The 15,523-nt window shown below is 43.7% G+C and overlaps 1 protein-coding gene and 1 long non-coding RNA gene across 5 annotated transcripts in view; one reads left to right on the top strand and one right to left on the bottom strand.

Annotated features, from left to right (window-relative positions):
- The window catches only part of slc8a2a (solute carrier family 8 member 2a), a 92,131-nt gene that overhangs the window by 3,569 nt on the left and 73,039 nt on the right, over positions 1-15,523 (bottom strand). For 2 of the 3 annotated variants that reach the window (XM_077505657.1, XM_077505658.1), the window contains 4 exons: positions 8,497-8,600; positions 6,547-6,564; positions 5,036-5,148; positions 2,031-2,130 (listed from right to left, as the gene is read on the bottom strand). In XM_077505657.1, coding sequence (XP_077361783.1) covers positions 2,031-2,130; positions 5,036-5,148; positions 6,547-6,564; positions 8,497-8,600 — 335 coding nt within the window. The remainder of the gene's footprint in view (positions 1-2,030; positions 2,131-5,035; positions 5,149-6,546; positions 6,565-8,496; positions 8,601-15,523) is intronic. The other variant, XM_077505660.1, reaches the window with a different exon arrangement.
- LOC144006676 (uncharacterized) lies at positions 957-14,720 on the top strand. 2 transcript variants are annotated; one of them, XR_013279897.1, is made up of 3 exons: positions 957-1,075; positions 10,001-10,377; positions 14,493-14,720. It is a non-coding gene; the product is annotated as an uncharacterized LOC144006676 (long non-coding RNA). The 2 variants fall into 2 exon arrangements; XR_013279896.1 differs by lacking the exon at positions 957-1,075 and adding an exon at positions 9,855-9,915.

Here is a 15,523-nt window from a genome sequence, read left to right as displayed (position 1 = left end):
GCCCACCTCAGAGTCCCCAGACTCTGCTTCCTCAAAGGAAGACATGTCGTTGGAATTGAGGAGGTGTTGAAAGTATTCCCCCACCGACTCGTGATGTCCCGAGTCGAAGTCAGCAGTACCCAATCTGCACTTTACACAGTGCTAATGGTGCGCTGCTTTCCTCTCCTGAGACACCGGATGGTGGACCAGAATTTCCTCGAAGATGTCCAGAAGTCGTTTTCCATGGCCTCACCAAACTCCTCCCATGTCTGAGTTTTTACCTCAGCGACCAGCGAAGCCACATTCCGCTTGGCCAGCCGGTACCTGTCAGCTGCCTCCGGAGTGCCACAGGCCAAAAAGCATCTTGACATGCGTCAAGAGTCCATCATAAACAGAGAGAATCCTGTCACTTTTCAAAATAAATTATTTTTAAGCCTCGGCTAATCAATTAACCACAAGTACAGTAAGTTTTTTTTTATTCTTTCAACTGTACGACCTGCCGCTGCCCGGTCCAAAGTGGCCCAGTAGGTGGTTGGGGACCACTGGATTACACTTTTCTAACTTTTTCAGGTCTTTTTCCAATACTGGTAATTTCTTTGAAAATGTATTTATTTATATATAGAAACAACAGGGGTCTAGCAACTGAGCGCTAAAAGAAACGGGGTGCACAAAGTAGTTTAAACAGTAGTCTGCTCGCGTGATGGAAGGAGTAAGATGGCTGCCCTGCCGCTTCATCGGCTCGCACGGGTGTGTATGGGCTATCGGCTATCCAGTAATATATACAGATCAGTGAGACGAGTACAGAAGAGGTGACAATGCCAGGTGATTCTAGTACAACAACATCATGCAAAACATTTTGCTGTAAAAGCACAAACACGCAAGGAGGTTCCAAAAAACGACGATGACACGGCTATTCACCATTGTTGTTCATAGACTACCAGTTCGTGCGCAGTCACGCGAGAATTACATCACTGGAGGAGTATCCCGCATATGGTGTCTACATTGGAACATACATTTCCACTCTGGAGCCCGGTTTCAAAAGTGATCGGTTTCAAGCTGCGAAACCGCGCCGCTGTGTGGACGAACTGCCAAAACGGTAAGAAACTTGTGCGGATTCATTGAAACGGGCTTTCCTCTGGACGGGACTAAGTCCCTTGTTTTCTATCTGTCCGTGTTGGTCAATTGTGTGTGCTTGTGTCATGTTTTGTCGTGGCCCCACGTCCTGCTGTCACCTTGTCTAGCATTTTACTTAGGTAATTGGTTTTGATTATGGACTTGTTTTCTTGTTTCCTGCCAGTTCCTCTGTGTTTACCCATTTCCCATTTATTTAAAGAAAAATACCTTCTTTTTTTTTAAACCTCACCTCTGCCTCCTCGCTCTGCTTCCCTGCATTTGGGTCCTCAACCACGCACATCCTTGACAGTTGATATGCATCTGCAGCATCGTGTGGATATTGGAGACGGTGCCTCTAGATTGAGAGACTGGGGTTGTGGGTGCTTCCCATTTTTGGAAGGGGAACGGCAGGGTGTGTTCCAACTACAGAGGGACACCCCTCAACCTCCCTGGTAAGGTCTATTCAGGGGTTTTGGAAAGGAGGGTCCATCAGGAAGCTGAATCTCAGATTCAGGAGGAGCAGTGTGGTTTTTGTCTTAGCCGTGGAACAGTGGACCAGCTCTACACCGCCAGCGTCCTTGAGCGTACATTGGAGTTCGTCCAACCAGCCTACCTGTGTTTCTAGTCTTGGAGAAGGCATTTGACCATGTCCCTCAGGGAGTTCTTTTGGGGATGTTTTGATATGGGTTGTTCGGTCTCTGTACGACCAGTGTCAGTGTTTGGTCTGTATTGCGGGGGAGTAGCAGCTCAACGCAGGAAGCTGGATTCATTTCCAGTCAGCCAAGCCCTCCGAAAGGGATGGACAAAGTGGCTGGGGAGTGGGAAATCTGAGTTTCCCTGCTTAAGATCCTGCCCCCACAACATGACCCCAGTTAAGCGGAAGAGAACAGATGGAAGGATGGTTATCATTTAGACACTTTTAAATGATAGCCACTTACCTGCACTGACTGTGACAGCTTCAATGAACTGTTCCCTCCATGATCGTGAACCAATCACAGCTGCCAGGTTTGTATCCTTAAGGAGTTTATCCACAGTATTCTGTCAGACAAAATAGGTCAGTTTAGGTTGAAGATCATGGTTGTTAGTTATTACAAACATTTTTTTCTTTCTTCTTCTTTCTTTATTTTCTGAAGAAATCTATTTTTTTTCCAAAATGAAACAAAAAAAGATAATTCTGCAAGTATCAATAAAAATTTACTGCGACATAAATTAAGATAGATATTAGAGTGTAAAAATACCCACCGCTTTACACAGAGATTATGCAACACAGCTGAGCCAAACATCATGCATAATGTATTTTGGCCAATGCTACTAACCCTATCCAAAGGAGTGTTTGGGATTAGCTGCCCCACCATTATGTCACATTTGTATGGTAGACATTGTACTACGTCTCTAAATGTTTCTGGCTGAAGAAAAACGGAACATGCTTGACACAGAGACAATGTAAAAGACTTAGGGGTGTCAAACTTAAGACCCACGTCCCAAGACCGGCCCGCTAAGATCTTTAAAGGGGTATTCAAGGATCTTTTGGTGCTGCGTCTTCTGGGTGGATCATCTTAACAATTGGTTCTCGATCCCGTGAATCAATCTGCCGTAATGACGCTGTGGGTGCTCATTCCAAGAAGTACATGCGCACTTCCAGTGTTTGTAGCATGTAGCCACTATGCTTCGTATTCAACCAATAATTGTTGTAGCGCCACCAATCTCACCATATACTTTGAAAATGGCTGAGAGCCGCAAGAGGATATCCATCTATGAAGTGAGGCCGGCTGCAGAGACTGATGAAGATGATGATGAATTTGAGTTCATACTTTCCCGACATTTGATAGGTGTTTCCCCCTGGACCAGCAGGAAAGCTGGTAGGATGGTCTTCCGCATGCACATTTTTAAAAAAGTCAAAAGCGGACGTTTGGCTTCTTCTTTTTGAGATGATCCTTGAATACCGTACACCTTTAATCTGACCCATGTAACAAGGTTTTGACCAGGTGGGTTTTGATTTAATTGGTGGGTCACTATCAGCCCTCTTTCATCAAGCCACTATGAATAAGGCGGTTGTCACAAACACAACTGCCACGACTAAGTTGAGACCTGGCTTGTTAGCTCGTTAGCTAATTAGCCACAATACTAATGTAACTTGTACTGTAAAGTGTACCTATACAGTATACACAGACAAATATGAAATGACCTGTATAGAGTATATTCTGTTCCTGTCACCCCTGGGTTAGAGTCTTGTGCATCTTCAGATATATGTCATGCATTAATAAGCAAGGCATTTCTGAATATGCAGAAATGTCTGTATATCCACAGGTGTGTGATGAGAAACTGAAATGAAAAATGTTCTATCAAAACAGCACACTACTAAAACTGTACCTGGTCAATCATGCCATTGGGAGTCTGATGTGGGAAAAATGCCAGGTTGTTAGTGAATCAAATCATATCAACTTGCTTTTATGAAATAGACTTTCAAATGAATAACTGGTTGATACCATATTGTATCCCACCTTTGTTGCAGGGTAGTGTACTTTTGTCTGATAAAAATTGACAGCAGGCAACTCAATTCTCTGTGATTACACACTGGGATGTACTATATAAACAACCATTCAGTTGTATTAAACAAACAAACAAACAAACAAACAAACAAACAAACAAAAAAAAAAAAAACATGTCCAACTAAACTAACATATTTTGCACATTTATTATTTAGCTGTGCTATTGACTGGAACTGTACCAAAGTTTTTAAATTGTGAATTCACCCTGATTGAGTGATTTGCACCTGATTTTGTACAGTTTTGCAAAATTAAGTCATTTACTATAGCGCTTATCCTATTCAGGGTCATGGTATGAGCAGCTGATTTATGGACAACTGACTCTAGGCCTGTTCTAAAATTCTTCAACACATTTATGATTGTAACAATTATTGCCCTCATCCCAGCCACTTTTTTTTTGTAATTCTACCTTTGGGATGCCTACTCCTTTCCTTTTTCGTGAATCTAACCTCCTGCCGACCAGCCGAGACAATTGGATTATGAGTCCTTTTATCCCAAAGGACTCCCTACCCCGTTGTTTTACACCTCAACATCTGGCAGGAGGCTTATATCAACATTCATGCTGGGTTCAAGACACCCAGACTAGACATAGAGACGTTTCTGGGCCTAAAAGCCTGGCCCAGCTAGCTTCCCTGGTGCTACACACAGCAGGTGTGGAGCACATTTGTTCCAGTCATTCCTTGGAAATTCACACGCAACAAGAGTGACCCCAGGCGGTCACAATCGGAATTACCCTCAGGAATTCTGCCGCTTATAATCAATCTAAATTCCACCTAATTCTGGACAAAAAGGAACTTTTTGCGTACCAGAATTACACAAATGAATCATGTCATGTTTTCTTTGAGTACAAATGTAACGCTTATGTGTGACTCAAAAGACAGGATGAATGTAAATTCGAGTGCTATTTAATCTAGCTAAATGGAAGAAGCTTAGCCAATTAAATAACTCGATAATAGCATTATTGTTTGAAACACACCCAGAATGATATGTGTTATTTGTGAAGCACTGGCTTGTCAATTTTGCCTAAATTTCAAACGCTATTATACTCCTAAAAAGTTGCCTTGGCAACCAAGCTTTCCTCTGGCGTACGGAAGGGGCGTAGCTCATGGCCACTTGTTCCGTGAGCTTAAAAGCCCAGCGCGCAAGGACCTCTCTCTCTTTTCCTGCAGACTCTCTTTCCCTGGGGACCTTTTGTTCCTGCTCTTTTCCCTGACGGCCACCCAGCCCCTTCCACGACCTGCCTTACCGTCCAAATTATTAATTTGTCACTGACGACCCCAATTATCGCTACATGATCATTAATTTGGTCATCAATTCTACTATCATCATCATGTATTATGTACAACAGTACAAGTAATGCAGGGTGGATTATTCTAGGTATTCGGCCACCCACACACCTTAAACTCACAGGACTCTTCTATGATAATCTCTAGCCTGCTGTGCTCTCCAAGAATGGGTTTGCCCATTTCAGAGATTCTCCTAGCCTCTTCCTCTTCAGGGGTGGGGTGATCTGTTGAAAATAAAGCAGAATTTCCTTCATTTACTGCAGCAGTGCCTATTACGCCCATCACGAAATACAGAGCCATAAAAATTTGCTGTTTCTCAGATTCCTACTTTTTTGCGCAGGTTCTCAACTTTAACGATTATCAAACACATAAATATCACACAAAGATAAGCCAAAAACCAAAATTCTGTTTTTAAATGCTGATTTTATTTATTCACAGAATAAAGTATTTAAAGCTACCTGTCCTTGTGTGAAAACGCATTTTGTTATATCATGAGTTTACTATAATTGCCAGTAAATAGAACCTGTCTAACAAAATGAAGTGGGCCAACAGGTCAATCCAAACAGCCAAAGAAAATCAAGAACAGGTAAAAATAAATAAATAACTAAATACAGAAATAAATAAATAAATAAATAAATACAGAAATAAATACATGAATAGACCATCTGTTTGTTTGGAAAAAGTTACGAATCCATTCCTAAATCTCAACACTTCAGCATGGTGCGAGTTATTATCGACAAATGCAAAAAATCTGAAAACAACAACAAAACAGAAAAAAAATTACCTCAAGTGAACTGTGTGGTAGAAATGCTCGACCACCCAAAGCATTTCAGAAAAAGAAAATCATACTAAAAGTCAAACGTGGTGCTAATGTGGCACATTAATGTGCCCTGGCACAGTGGTTCGGATTCACTGGCTTAGACATTTGACCTCAGCTTCTATAGCCAAATGGTGTCAAATATATAATCAGAAACATCTATGGATGTGTATGGAACCAGATTGAACCATAATGTATGTTGTCCTGCCACTTCGTGGGGACTAACAAAAGTGATTGTTTGGCTGCTCTCTTAAACTGTAATGAGCACAGTTCAATAGAGAGCAGCCAATATACTAAGTGTTCTGTAAAATGAAATATGAGGCCTTTGGATTTTCACAGCATCCATTTATGTCTACAGTATTTCTATACAAACTCGTGTTTGGAATGCTTAAAACTAGTGTTGTTCCGATACCGATACCGGTATTGGCAGAGGCCCCGATACTGCATTAAAACAGTGGTATGGGTATCGGTGAGTACTAAGAAGTAACGTGCTGATACCATTATTTCCGACACTAATATAGGATTTTGATTGCAGCATCTTGTGTCTTGCTTGTGCATGACATTCACTGATGAGTGACATGTTCACTGCATGCCGATCTCAGAAATACTATTGGCCCTTGAATGCTCTGAACCAATGGCAGAACAGCTTTTTCATGTTGAGAAAAAAAAAAACCTTAGGTATCGGCATCGGCCGATACTGCAAAGCTGGGTATCGGAATCGGTATCGGGGGCCAGAAAACGGTATCGGAACGACACTACTTAAAACTGCACACTTCAACCCAACCGACAAACTTATGTGTCTTACCCTGATTCAGCAGTAATGCTGTAAAAACACAGATGATTAAATCAACATATTTCAATTCCAATGTTAATCTGACAACAAACACATTTTTAAATCAATCAAGCAATCATATTCCATAAAGCATAAAAATCTAAAGTGGATGGACTGCACCAAAAAAAGGTAACCTGACCAATGACCACTTCCATAATCTAATGAGATCCAAAAGAAAGCGCTATATCCAAAAATATATACAAAGAGAATTTTACAAGTTTGTATTGATGTAATTGAGGTAATAGTTAGATTTGCTAGAGTTGTCAGTTGATTTTTTTGTTTGTTTGTTAAATAGTTGCTAAATATACGGACAGACGCTAAATTGATCTTTTTGTATCAAGCTAATTGAATGAAAGAGTTAAGAGTTTTATAAATACCGTCAGTTAAAAAATATTCCATTAATTGCACAAATTATAGTAAAGTGTTTGTGTACATCAAGGGTGTCAAACTCATATTAGCTAAGGGGCCACATGCAGGAAAATATATTACCAAGTAGGGATGTCACATTAAGGGCAATATCGTGATATCGTGATATTAAAACTGCCACAATATCGTCGTCGTCATGTTCACAATATTTAAAAGGAACACATTTGTTAAAAACGTCGGGTTGATTTCCATTTGTGCGGTTCTAGCACCCTCTAGTGGCTAGTTTATTAGTGCAATTTAATTTTCATGAGAGATGTTTTGACTTTCTATGTTTAAAATATATTCTAATTGTCAGATGAAGGGGAACCTAATTTGCTTGCGAAGTGATCAATGTGTGCGTGCATTAGCAACTAAGTGCCTCAATATTGTTATTAGAGATTGTAGGTGGTTTATATGCATTGCTGTTATGTACAAAAGCACACTAATGCGCTTTCTTTTTCTTTTTTTTCCAATACTGTGACCTTTTTTAAATATCGCCAACCCCCCACAATATCGTGATAATTATCGTATCGTGGCCTTCATATCGTGATAATAGCGTATCGTGATGTTTGGATATCATTACATCCCTATTACCAAGTGGGCCGGACCGTTAAAATCATGGTATATGCAGTAACTTGAAACAAATAGTGTCAGTTATACAGATTTTTGCTATTTGCAGGTCAGATCTAAGTAGCAGGGCTTAACTGTAAATACTGTATATTGTCCCAAAAAAATAACAACACAAATGCAAATGGAATGCAGAAACACTTTGCCCGTATGAGTTCCGGGTGTGTTGTCTTTATATACAAATAGTGTTCCTAGAATTCACTGTGTAGCGCAGTTAATGAAGTTATCGGACGTTTATACGTCAAATGTGTTTGATACCAGTAGCCGAATGTGTGTTGTTTTCAGCACGTTTAGGTTTGATTTAGGTTGGTCTGTTTTTATTTTTTTTTCAACAAACCATAACTTTAGGTTGTGTGTAAAATAATGACATCCAGGTCAATTCCGTGTACAAGTAGCATTGCTCATCTGATGTTTGCTTATGAAATTCCCTATTTAGATTTTTTAGATTAGATTTTTAGATTTTAGATTTTTTTTTAACGGGTCCGACATTACTTTTTTTTTTTTTTTTTTTTTAACTTTACAAGATCATATCGAGGGCCGGATTAAACCCCTTTGCAGGGCCTGATATGGCCCACGGGCCGTACGTTTGACACCACTGGTGTACGTGGCCTGATGGAAAATAAGCACTTTGGATTTAATTTTCTTGTTTATGTACCGTATAACTATCATCTAACAAATATTCGCATGTGGTCTGGCATTCATGAAAGAAAAAAACAACAACTGTTTACAATATCTATTGTCAAAAAGTACAGAGGGTTCCTGATATAATGAATATTTTATTGTTTAAGATATGTTACAATGCTTTTGGTATGTGAAACTTTATATACTGTATTGTGATAATACTGTCAATCAAAATATGAAATCTCATAAGATCTCATCTGGTTTACTTACCAGAGAGCCCTCGCTTTAGCCATTTAGGCTCTTTGAGCACAATAAAGAAGTTTTCCTGTTTTTCATACTCCTCAACGTTTATAATGTGAACTTTCAAGGTGTGGCTGGAGGCATGCAAGATACACAAAAAACACAATTACAGTATATTAGATCCACAAAATATGAATGAGAAATCAAGTTGAACATAAATGCTTGTACAGTATCAGTAAGTAAAACATTTAAATTTCTACATTCCACTCACTTCCAGACATGATCAAAATATACATCCCCATTCCACAACGGACCATAATTATATCTTACATGGTTGGAAAGCTACTTGAAGATGAAAAAATAATACTGCATCATCTTGCCAGCAGAATAAACAAACAAACAAACAAACAAACAAACAAACAAACAAACAAACAAACAAACAAACAAACAAACAAACAAACAGTTAGGCTAACTAACTCCAGTCACTGACACAGTCGCAGACATATTTCAATGATTAGCCTGGTTACATAACTGCATCCTCCTGGAATGGTACTAATTAGTCTACACATGCAAAAGCAATTTACATAACTTGCAAATTTAAAGGTCGCACATGTTGTGTTTGAGCAAAAAAAAAAAATAACTCCATGCATTAAAGAAAAACATTTAATATGTATGTTGACATTCAAAATAGTTGTTTGAGTTGAGTTGAGTAATCAAAATACTGAGGTATTTTCCCTCCATTTTAAATTATGCAAGTGATTTGACTGATTAGAAAAAGAGGAAAAAATGTTGAAGACGTCCTCAAAACATTAAATGTAAAAAAATTAACACATAACAGGTGCTCTTTAAATCTGGCGGACAAAAAATGTTGATTAAAAAAAAACAACTAAGTGATTAATAGGGTCATGAATTTGACGACTTTAGACTCGACTTGACAAAATGTTAAAAGACTTGCAACTCGACTTGGACTTTAACAACTATGACTTGAGACTTGTGTGGATTTTCTACCACCATTATCATAATGCCACCGAAAGTATATTAAATAGCTAACTTAGGACGCGAAGAATTGCAAGTTAATTACGCCGTCATTGAATGATACAGTACAAGTCTCCGGTGTTCATGGCTAGTAGCTAGCTGTTAGCGTTAGCATCGGGTGCTGGCAACAGTATGACAGATGTTGCTTGGCTCGCTTGCTTTTCGTATTGTTTTCAATATTGTGGACCTAGGCTACTTTGTAATCCAGTCTCCCGGTTTAAATGAAGGGATTGTGTGTTAGGGCTGCTGCCTCTGCACCCTGAGGTGCGTGTGCGTGTGTGTGTGGGTCCGCAGAAGCCTTGAAGGTTGGGCATGTTGGAGTGTCAGCAGCTGAGTTCCATCTCCCTAATTGTGGCTGCTGCTACTTAAGACGCTCTGAGACACCAACCACCTGCCAGATTGTCAACGCTTCAAGTAGAGTAATAGTTATCTAGCCGTTTGTCTTGCTTTTAGCAAAATTTGAATACGTGTACTTAGTCTGCCTGTCTTCTACCTATAGGTCACCCTGTGCTCCTGCTTTTTGTGGACTCAATTGCCTGCCAGCTTGTTTGCCTGTCTGCCTGTCTGCCTGCCTACCTACCTACCGACCTGCCTGCCTGCCTGCCTAACCTCCACCTGTGGACCGCCCGCCACGCTGTTCCCCCCTGGGATTCCACTTTTACTCCGGCCATAGGAGAACCCTCCAATAAACTATTTACACACTATCTGTCTTCCTCAGTTTCTGCACTTGGGTCCTCTTCCCGTAACCGCAATCTCTGACAGTACAATCTGGCCAACATGGACCCAGCGGAGACTGACCCCATCCGCCAAGCTCTTGCTGCACACAGCGAACTACTGGAACAGCATGACCAGGCATTAACCCTGATGATGGCAAAGGTACGTGACTTTTCCCAAACTCTCACCACCCTCCAAAACCAATTTGCTGCGCTTCAAAGTCACACTCAGCAAATGTGTGCCACTGCGCCCCCCGCCCAAGTTTCAAGGGAACCGTTTGTGCCAGCGCCTGCCCCTTACGATGGCGATCTTGGGGCATGCCGCAATTTTTTAGTACAGTGCTCGCTAGTGTTTGAACAACAGCCCCAGACATACGTTACCGAACAGGCTAAAATTGCCTACCTCATTGGATGCCTCCGAGGCCCAGCGCTGTCATGGGCCACTGCAGAATGGGACCGGAGGTCACCTGTTTGCATGGCTTTTTCTGCTTTCACGGAGGAAATGAAGAAAATCTTTGACCACCCTGTCCATGGGAGAGAGGCTGCGAAGCGTTTAATGTCTCTACGACAGGGCAATCGCAGTGTGGCGGAGTTTTCTGTAAAGTTCAGAACACTTGCCGTGGAAAGCCGTTTCAATAAGGAAGCGGTCCAGGAGATCTTCCAGGGCGCACTAAATGAATCTATTAAAGACGAACTAGCTTCCAGGGATGAACCCAACAGCCTAGACCAGTTAATTAACCTCGCTATCAAACAACTGTCGCGAGCGTCGGAGAGAGCGTCGGTCAAAACCCCTGGCCCCGCCTACTCGTGCGTCCACCTCACTACTAAACACAAAATTGTCGACTGGGCCTCATACGGGATCACAAACCCCACCATCGGATAGCGACTGTGAGCCCATGCAACATGGACGTGCCGGTCTCTCTGATGCAGAGAAGATGCGAAGGAAAATGTTTAACCTCTGTCTGTACTGTGGAAATGCCGGCCACCATATTGCTACTTGTCCAGTGGTGCCGGATAAAAGAACTGACTCGCCAGAAGGGAAGAGTATGTCGGTGAGTCATGAATCAATCCCCTCTTCAACCCGTTTTAAAGTCTCTGCTACCCTCATTTGGAATAACCTGTCTACATGTTTTTGAACACCTTCAGGTTCAAATTGTGTTGGGCATGCCTTGGTTAAGGCTTCACAACCCCGTCATTGACTGGGCAGGGCCCAGGATCACCTCATGGAGCAATTTCTGCTACAAGAACTGTTTATTGTCTGCTGCAAGACCCCCTAGTGGTCACACCCAACCAGAGAAACCTGATCTGTCTAATGTCCCCATGACCTACCATGATCTTGATCAAGTATTCAGCAAACACCACGCCACTTCCCTGCCACCACATAGACCCTATGACTGTACCATAGATCTCCTGCCAGGTGCAACACTCCCTAGCGGTCGGCTTTATAATATCTCACGGCCTGAACGGGAGGTCATGGAAACCTACATCAGCGAATCCCTTGCAGCAGGCATCATCCGTTCCTCCTCGTCACCTGTAGGGGCTTCTTTTTTGTTGCTAAAAAAAGACAGGACGCTTCGACCATGTGTGGACTATCGTGGTTTAAACAATATCACTGTCAAGAACAGGTATCCCTTACCGCTAATTGACTCTGCTTTTTCCCCTCTTCACGGAGCTAGGCTCTTCACAAAGCTGGACCTACGCCAAGCCTACCATCTGGTCCGCATCCGGGGGGAGATGAGACTGTGTTCAACACCCATAGAGGCCACTATGAATACCTTGTTATGCCCTTCGGTTTAACTAACGCCCTTGCTGTCTTCCAGGCCCTGGTGAATGATGTCTTGCGTGACATGATTGGCAAATTCGTCTTTGTTTACCTGGATGACATCTTGATCTTCTCTGGCTCCCGCTCAGAACATGGACATGTACGCCAAGTCCTCCAAAGGCTACTAGAAAACAAACTCTATGTGAAGGCAGAAAAATGTGAATTCCATGCACCCAAGACCACCTTTTTGGGCTATGTCATCACTGAAGGGCAGCTCCAGATGGACCCAGCCAAAGTCACTGCAGTCAAAGATTGGCCTAGGCCGTCCACACGGAAGGAACTACAACGGTTCCTTGGATTTGCCAACTTCTATCGCAGATTCATCCGGGACTACAGTCGGGTAGCGACACCCCTTACCACGCTCACGTCAACATCCGTACCCTTCCGCTGGTCAGGGGAAGCGGAATTGGTAGATTAAAGAAACTGTTTTCTACTGCTCCTGTTCTCATCCATCGTGATCCAAGTAGGCAATTCATTGTTGAGGTGGACGCTTCGGAGGTAGTAAGTAGGAGTGCTGTCCCAACGATCCCGAGAGGACGGTAAGGTCCACCCCTGTGCTTTTTTTTTTTTTTTTTTTTCACGCAGGCTGTCTCCAGCAGAGAGAAACTACAGCGTTGGGGACAGAACTTCTAGCCGTCAAGATGGCATTGGAGGAATGGCGACACTTCCTTGAAGGAGCCGAACACCCCTTCGTAGTGTGGACTGACCATAAAAACCTATAGTATATCCGTTCAGCCAAGAGGCTAGGTTCCCGTCAGGCCAGGTGGGCAGTTTTTTGATCGCTTCCCATTCACACTCTCCTATCGCCCGGGCTCGAAAAATGGCAAGCCAGATGCTCTGTCCCGCTAGTTTGTTGCCGAAGAAGCCAAACCCAGTTCTGAGCCTATCTTGCCACCCACTTGTTTTGTTGCATCCCTTACACTGGAGATTGAGGAAGCAGTGAAAGACGCCCAGGGTGACAAATCAGTGCCTAGTGGTTGTCCCCCTAACACTTTGTTTGTTCCAGATGCTCTCCGCCCACGGGTCCTACAATGGGGCCATTCCTCACAACTTGCCTGTCATCCAGGAGTACGTAGGACATTAACCTTCCTGCGTCAGCGTTTCTGGTGGCCCACTATGGAGGAAGACACACGGTCGTTTGTATCGGCCTGCACTGTCTGTGCCTAGAACAAGACGTCCTCCAGACCCCTCCGGGTTGCTTCGCCCACTTCCCATCCCTAAGCGCCCATGGTCACACATAGCCCTGGATTTTGTTACTAGACTTCCGCCTTCTAAGGGTAACACTGTCGTTCTCACTGTGGTCGATAGATTTTCGAAGGCAGCACACTTCCTGGCACTTCCCAAGCTTCCGTCTGCCAAGGAGACGGCTGAATTACTTGTTCAAAACGTGTTCCGCCTGCATGGCATTCCCTCAGACATTGTCTCCTATAGAGGTCCTCAGTTCACCGCACAGGTTTGGAAAGCATTCTGTTCAGCACTCAACATGGGTGTTTCTCTCTCGTCTGGTTTCCACCCCCAGACGAATGGACAATGTGAACGTACTAACCAGCAGCTTGAAGTGGCACTCCGCTGCATGAACCAATCTCATCCCGCCTCGTGGAGTGCTCTGCTTGTGTGGGTTGAGTATGCCCACAATTCCTTGCAAAGCTCTTCCCTGGGTATGTCCCCCTTCCAGTGCTCTTTGGGCTACCAGCCTCCCGTGTTTCCATCACAAGAGAGAGATATCTGTTCCTTCGGTGCAATCCTATATTCGCCAGTGTTCCAAGGTCTGGAAACAAGCCCACTCTGCATTGCTCCAGTCCTCTGCCCGCTCCGAGGTGCAAGCCAACCGCCGCCACATCCCTGCTCCTGCCTACACCGTTGGACAGAAGGTATGGCTCAGCACCAGGAACCTGCCCCTCCGAGTCGAGTCTAGGAAGTTGTCCCCCCGTTTTGTTGGCCCTTTTGAGGTTGTGGCTCTAGTGAACCCATGTGCCGTGCGCCTCAAGCTCCCAGCCAGCCTGCGCGTCCACCCCACCTTCCATGTCTCCCAGGTTAAGCCCGTGTTTTCGAGTCCGCTGTCCCCCCCTGTTCTGCCCCCTCCTCCGCCTCTGCTGGTCGGCGGTCATCCTGCTCACGCTGTGTCCCGGCTCCTGGATGTGCGTCGCCGTGGTCGTGGCCTCCAGTACCTTGTTGACTGGGAGGTTTATGGGCTGGAGGAACGGTGCTGGGTCCCGGCCCGGCAGGTCCTGTCGAGGTCGTTGATCCGGGACTTTCATCGTGCCAACCCCGGCCTCCTGTCTCGGACCCCTGGTGGGGCCTGTTGGAGGGGGGGTCCTGTCAGGGCTGCTGCCTCTGCACCCTGAAGTGTGTGTGTGTGTGTGTGGGTCCGCAGAAGCCTTGCAGGTTGGGCCGTTTGTCTTGCTTTTAGCAAAATTTGAATACGTGTACTTAGTCTGCCTGTCTTCTACCTATAGGTCACCCTGTGCTCCTGCTTTTTGTGGACTCAATCACCTGCCAGCTTGTCTGCCTGCCTACCTACCTACCTGCCTGCCTAACCTCCACCTGTGGACCGCCTGCCACGCTGTTCCCCCCTGGGATTCCACTTTTACTCCGACCATAGGAGAACCCTCCAATAAACTATTTACACACTATCTGTCTTCCTCAGTTTCTGCACTTGGGTCCTCTTCCTGTAACCGCAATCCCTGACATAGTGTCTTAGATTGTACTTAGATGTATTTTTTATTATTAAAACTAAATAAATAGAACGTTGCCTTCATTTATAATTATTTTATGGAACACTAGCTTTAAAAAACAAAACAGCACCCAAAAAAAAAAAACGTTCAAAATGTCTAATATGGCCATTTGGATTTTAGAAACAAAACTTCAAGTGCAGGATACCTTGTTATTTTATACATGGACCATGTATAAAATAATGGAGCTTGCCTTATATTGCACTTAAAGTTGTATTCCTAAATCCTAAAGGTCATGTTAGACATTTTGAACATCCATCCATCCATCCATTTTCTTGACCACTTAATCCTCACAAGGGTCGCGGGGACTGCTGGCGCCTATCTCAGCTGGCTCTGGGCAGTAGGCGGGGGACACCCTGAACTGGTTGCCAACCAATCGCAGGGCACACAGAGACGAACAACCATCCACACTCACACGCACACCTAGGGACAATTCGGAGCGCCCAATTAACCTGCCATGCATGTCTTTGGAATGTGGGAGGAGACCGGAGTACCCTGAGAAGACCCACGCGGGCACGGGGAGAACATGCAAACTCCACCCAGGAAGGTCCGAGCCTGGACTCGAACCGGAGACCTCAGAACTGGGAAGCGGACGTGCTAACCACTCGACTACCGTGCCGCCCATTTTGAACATATATATATATATATATATATATAAAATAATTAATTAATGGGCAAAAGTATTTTATAAAAATAAATTTAGACTAAGTTCTATTGATCTGATTTCATTTTTTGTTTTCTGTTTTTCAACATTC

Source organism: Festucalex cinctus, chromosome 18 (assembly GCF_051991245.1).
Source record: "Festucalex cinctus isolate MCC-2025b chromosome 18, RoL_Fcin_1.0, whole genome shotgun sequence".
Classification (NCBI taxonomy): Eukaryota; Metazoa; Chordata; class Actinopteri; order Syngnathiformes; family Syngnathidae; genus Festucalex; species Festucalex cinctus.
Note: the sequence above shows the minus strand (reverse complement) of the source record. Positions and strands in the feature narration are given on the sequence as shown.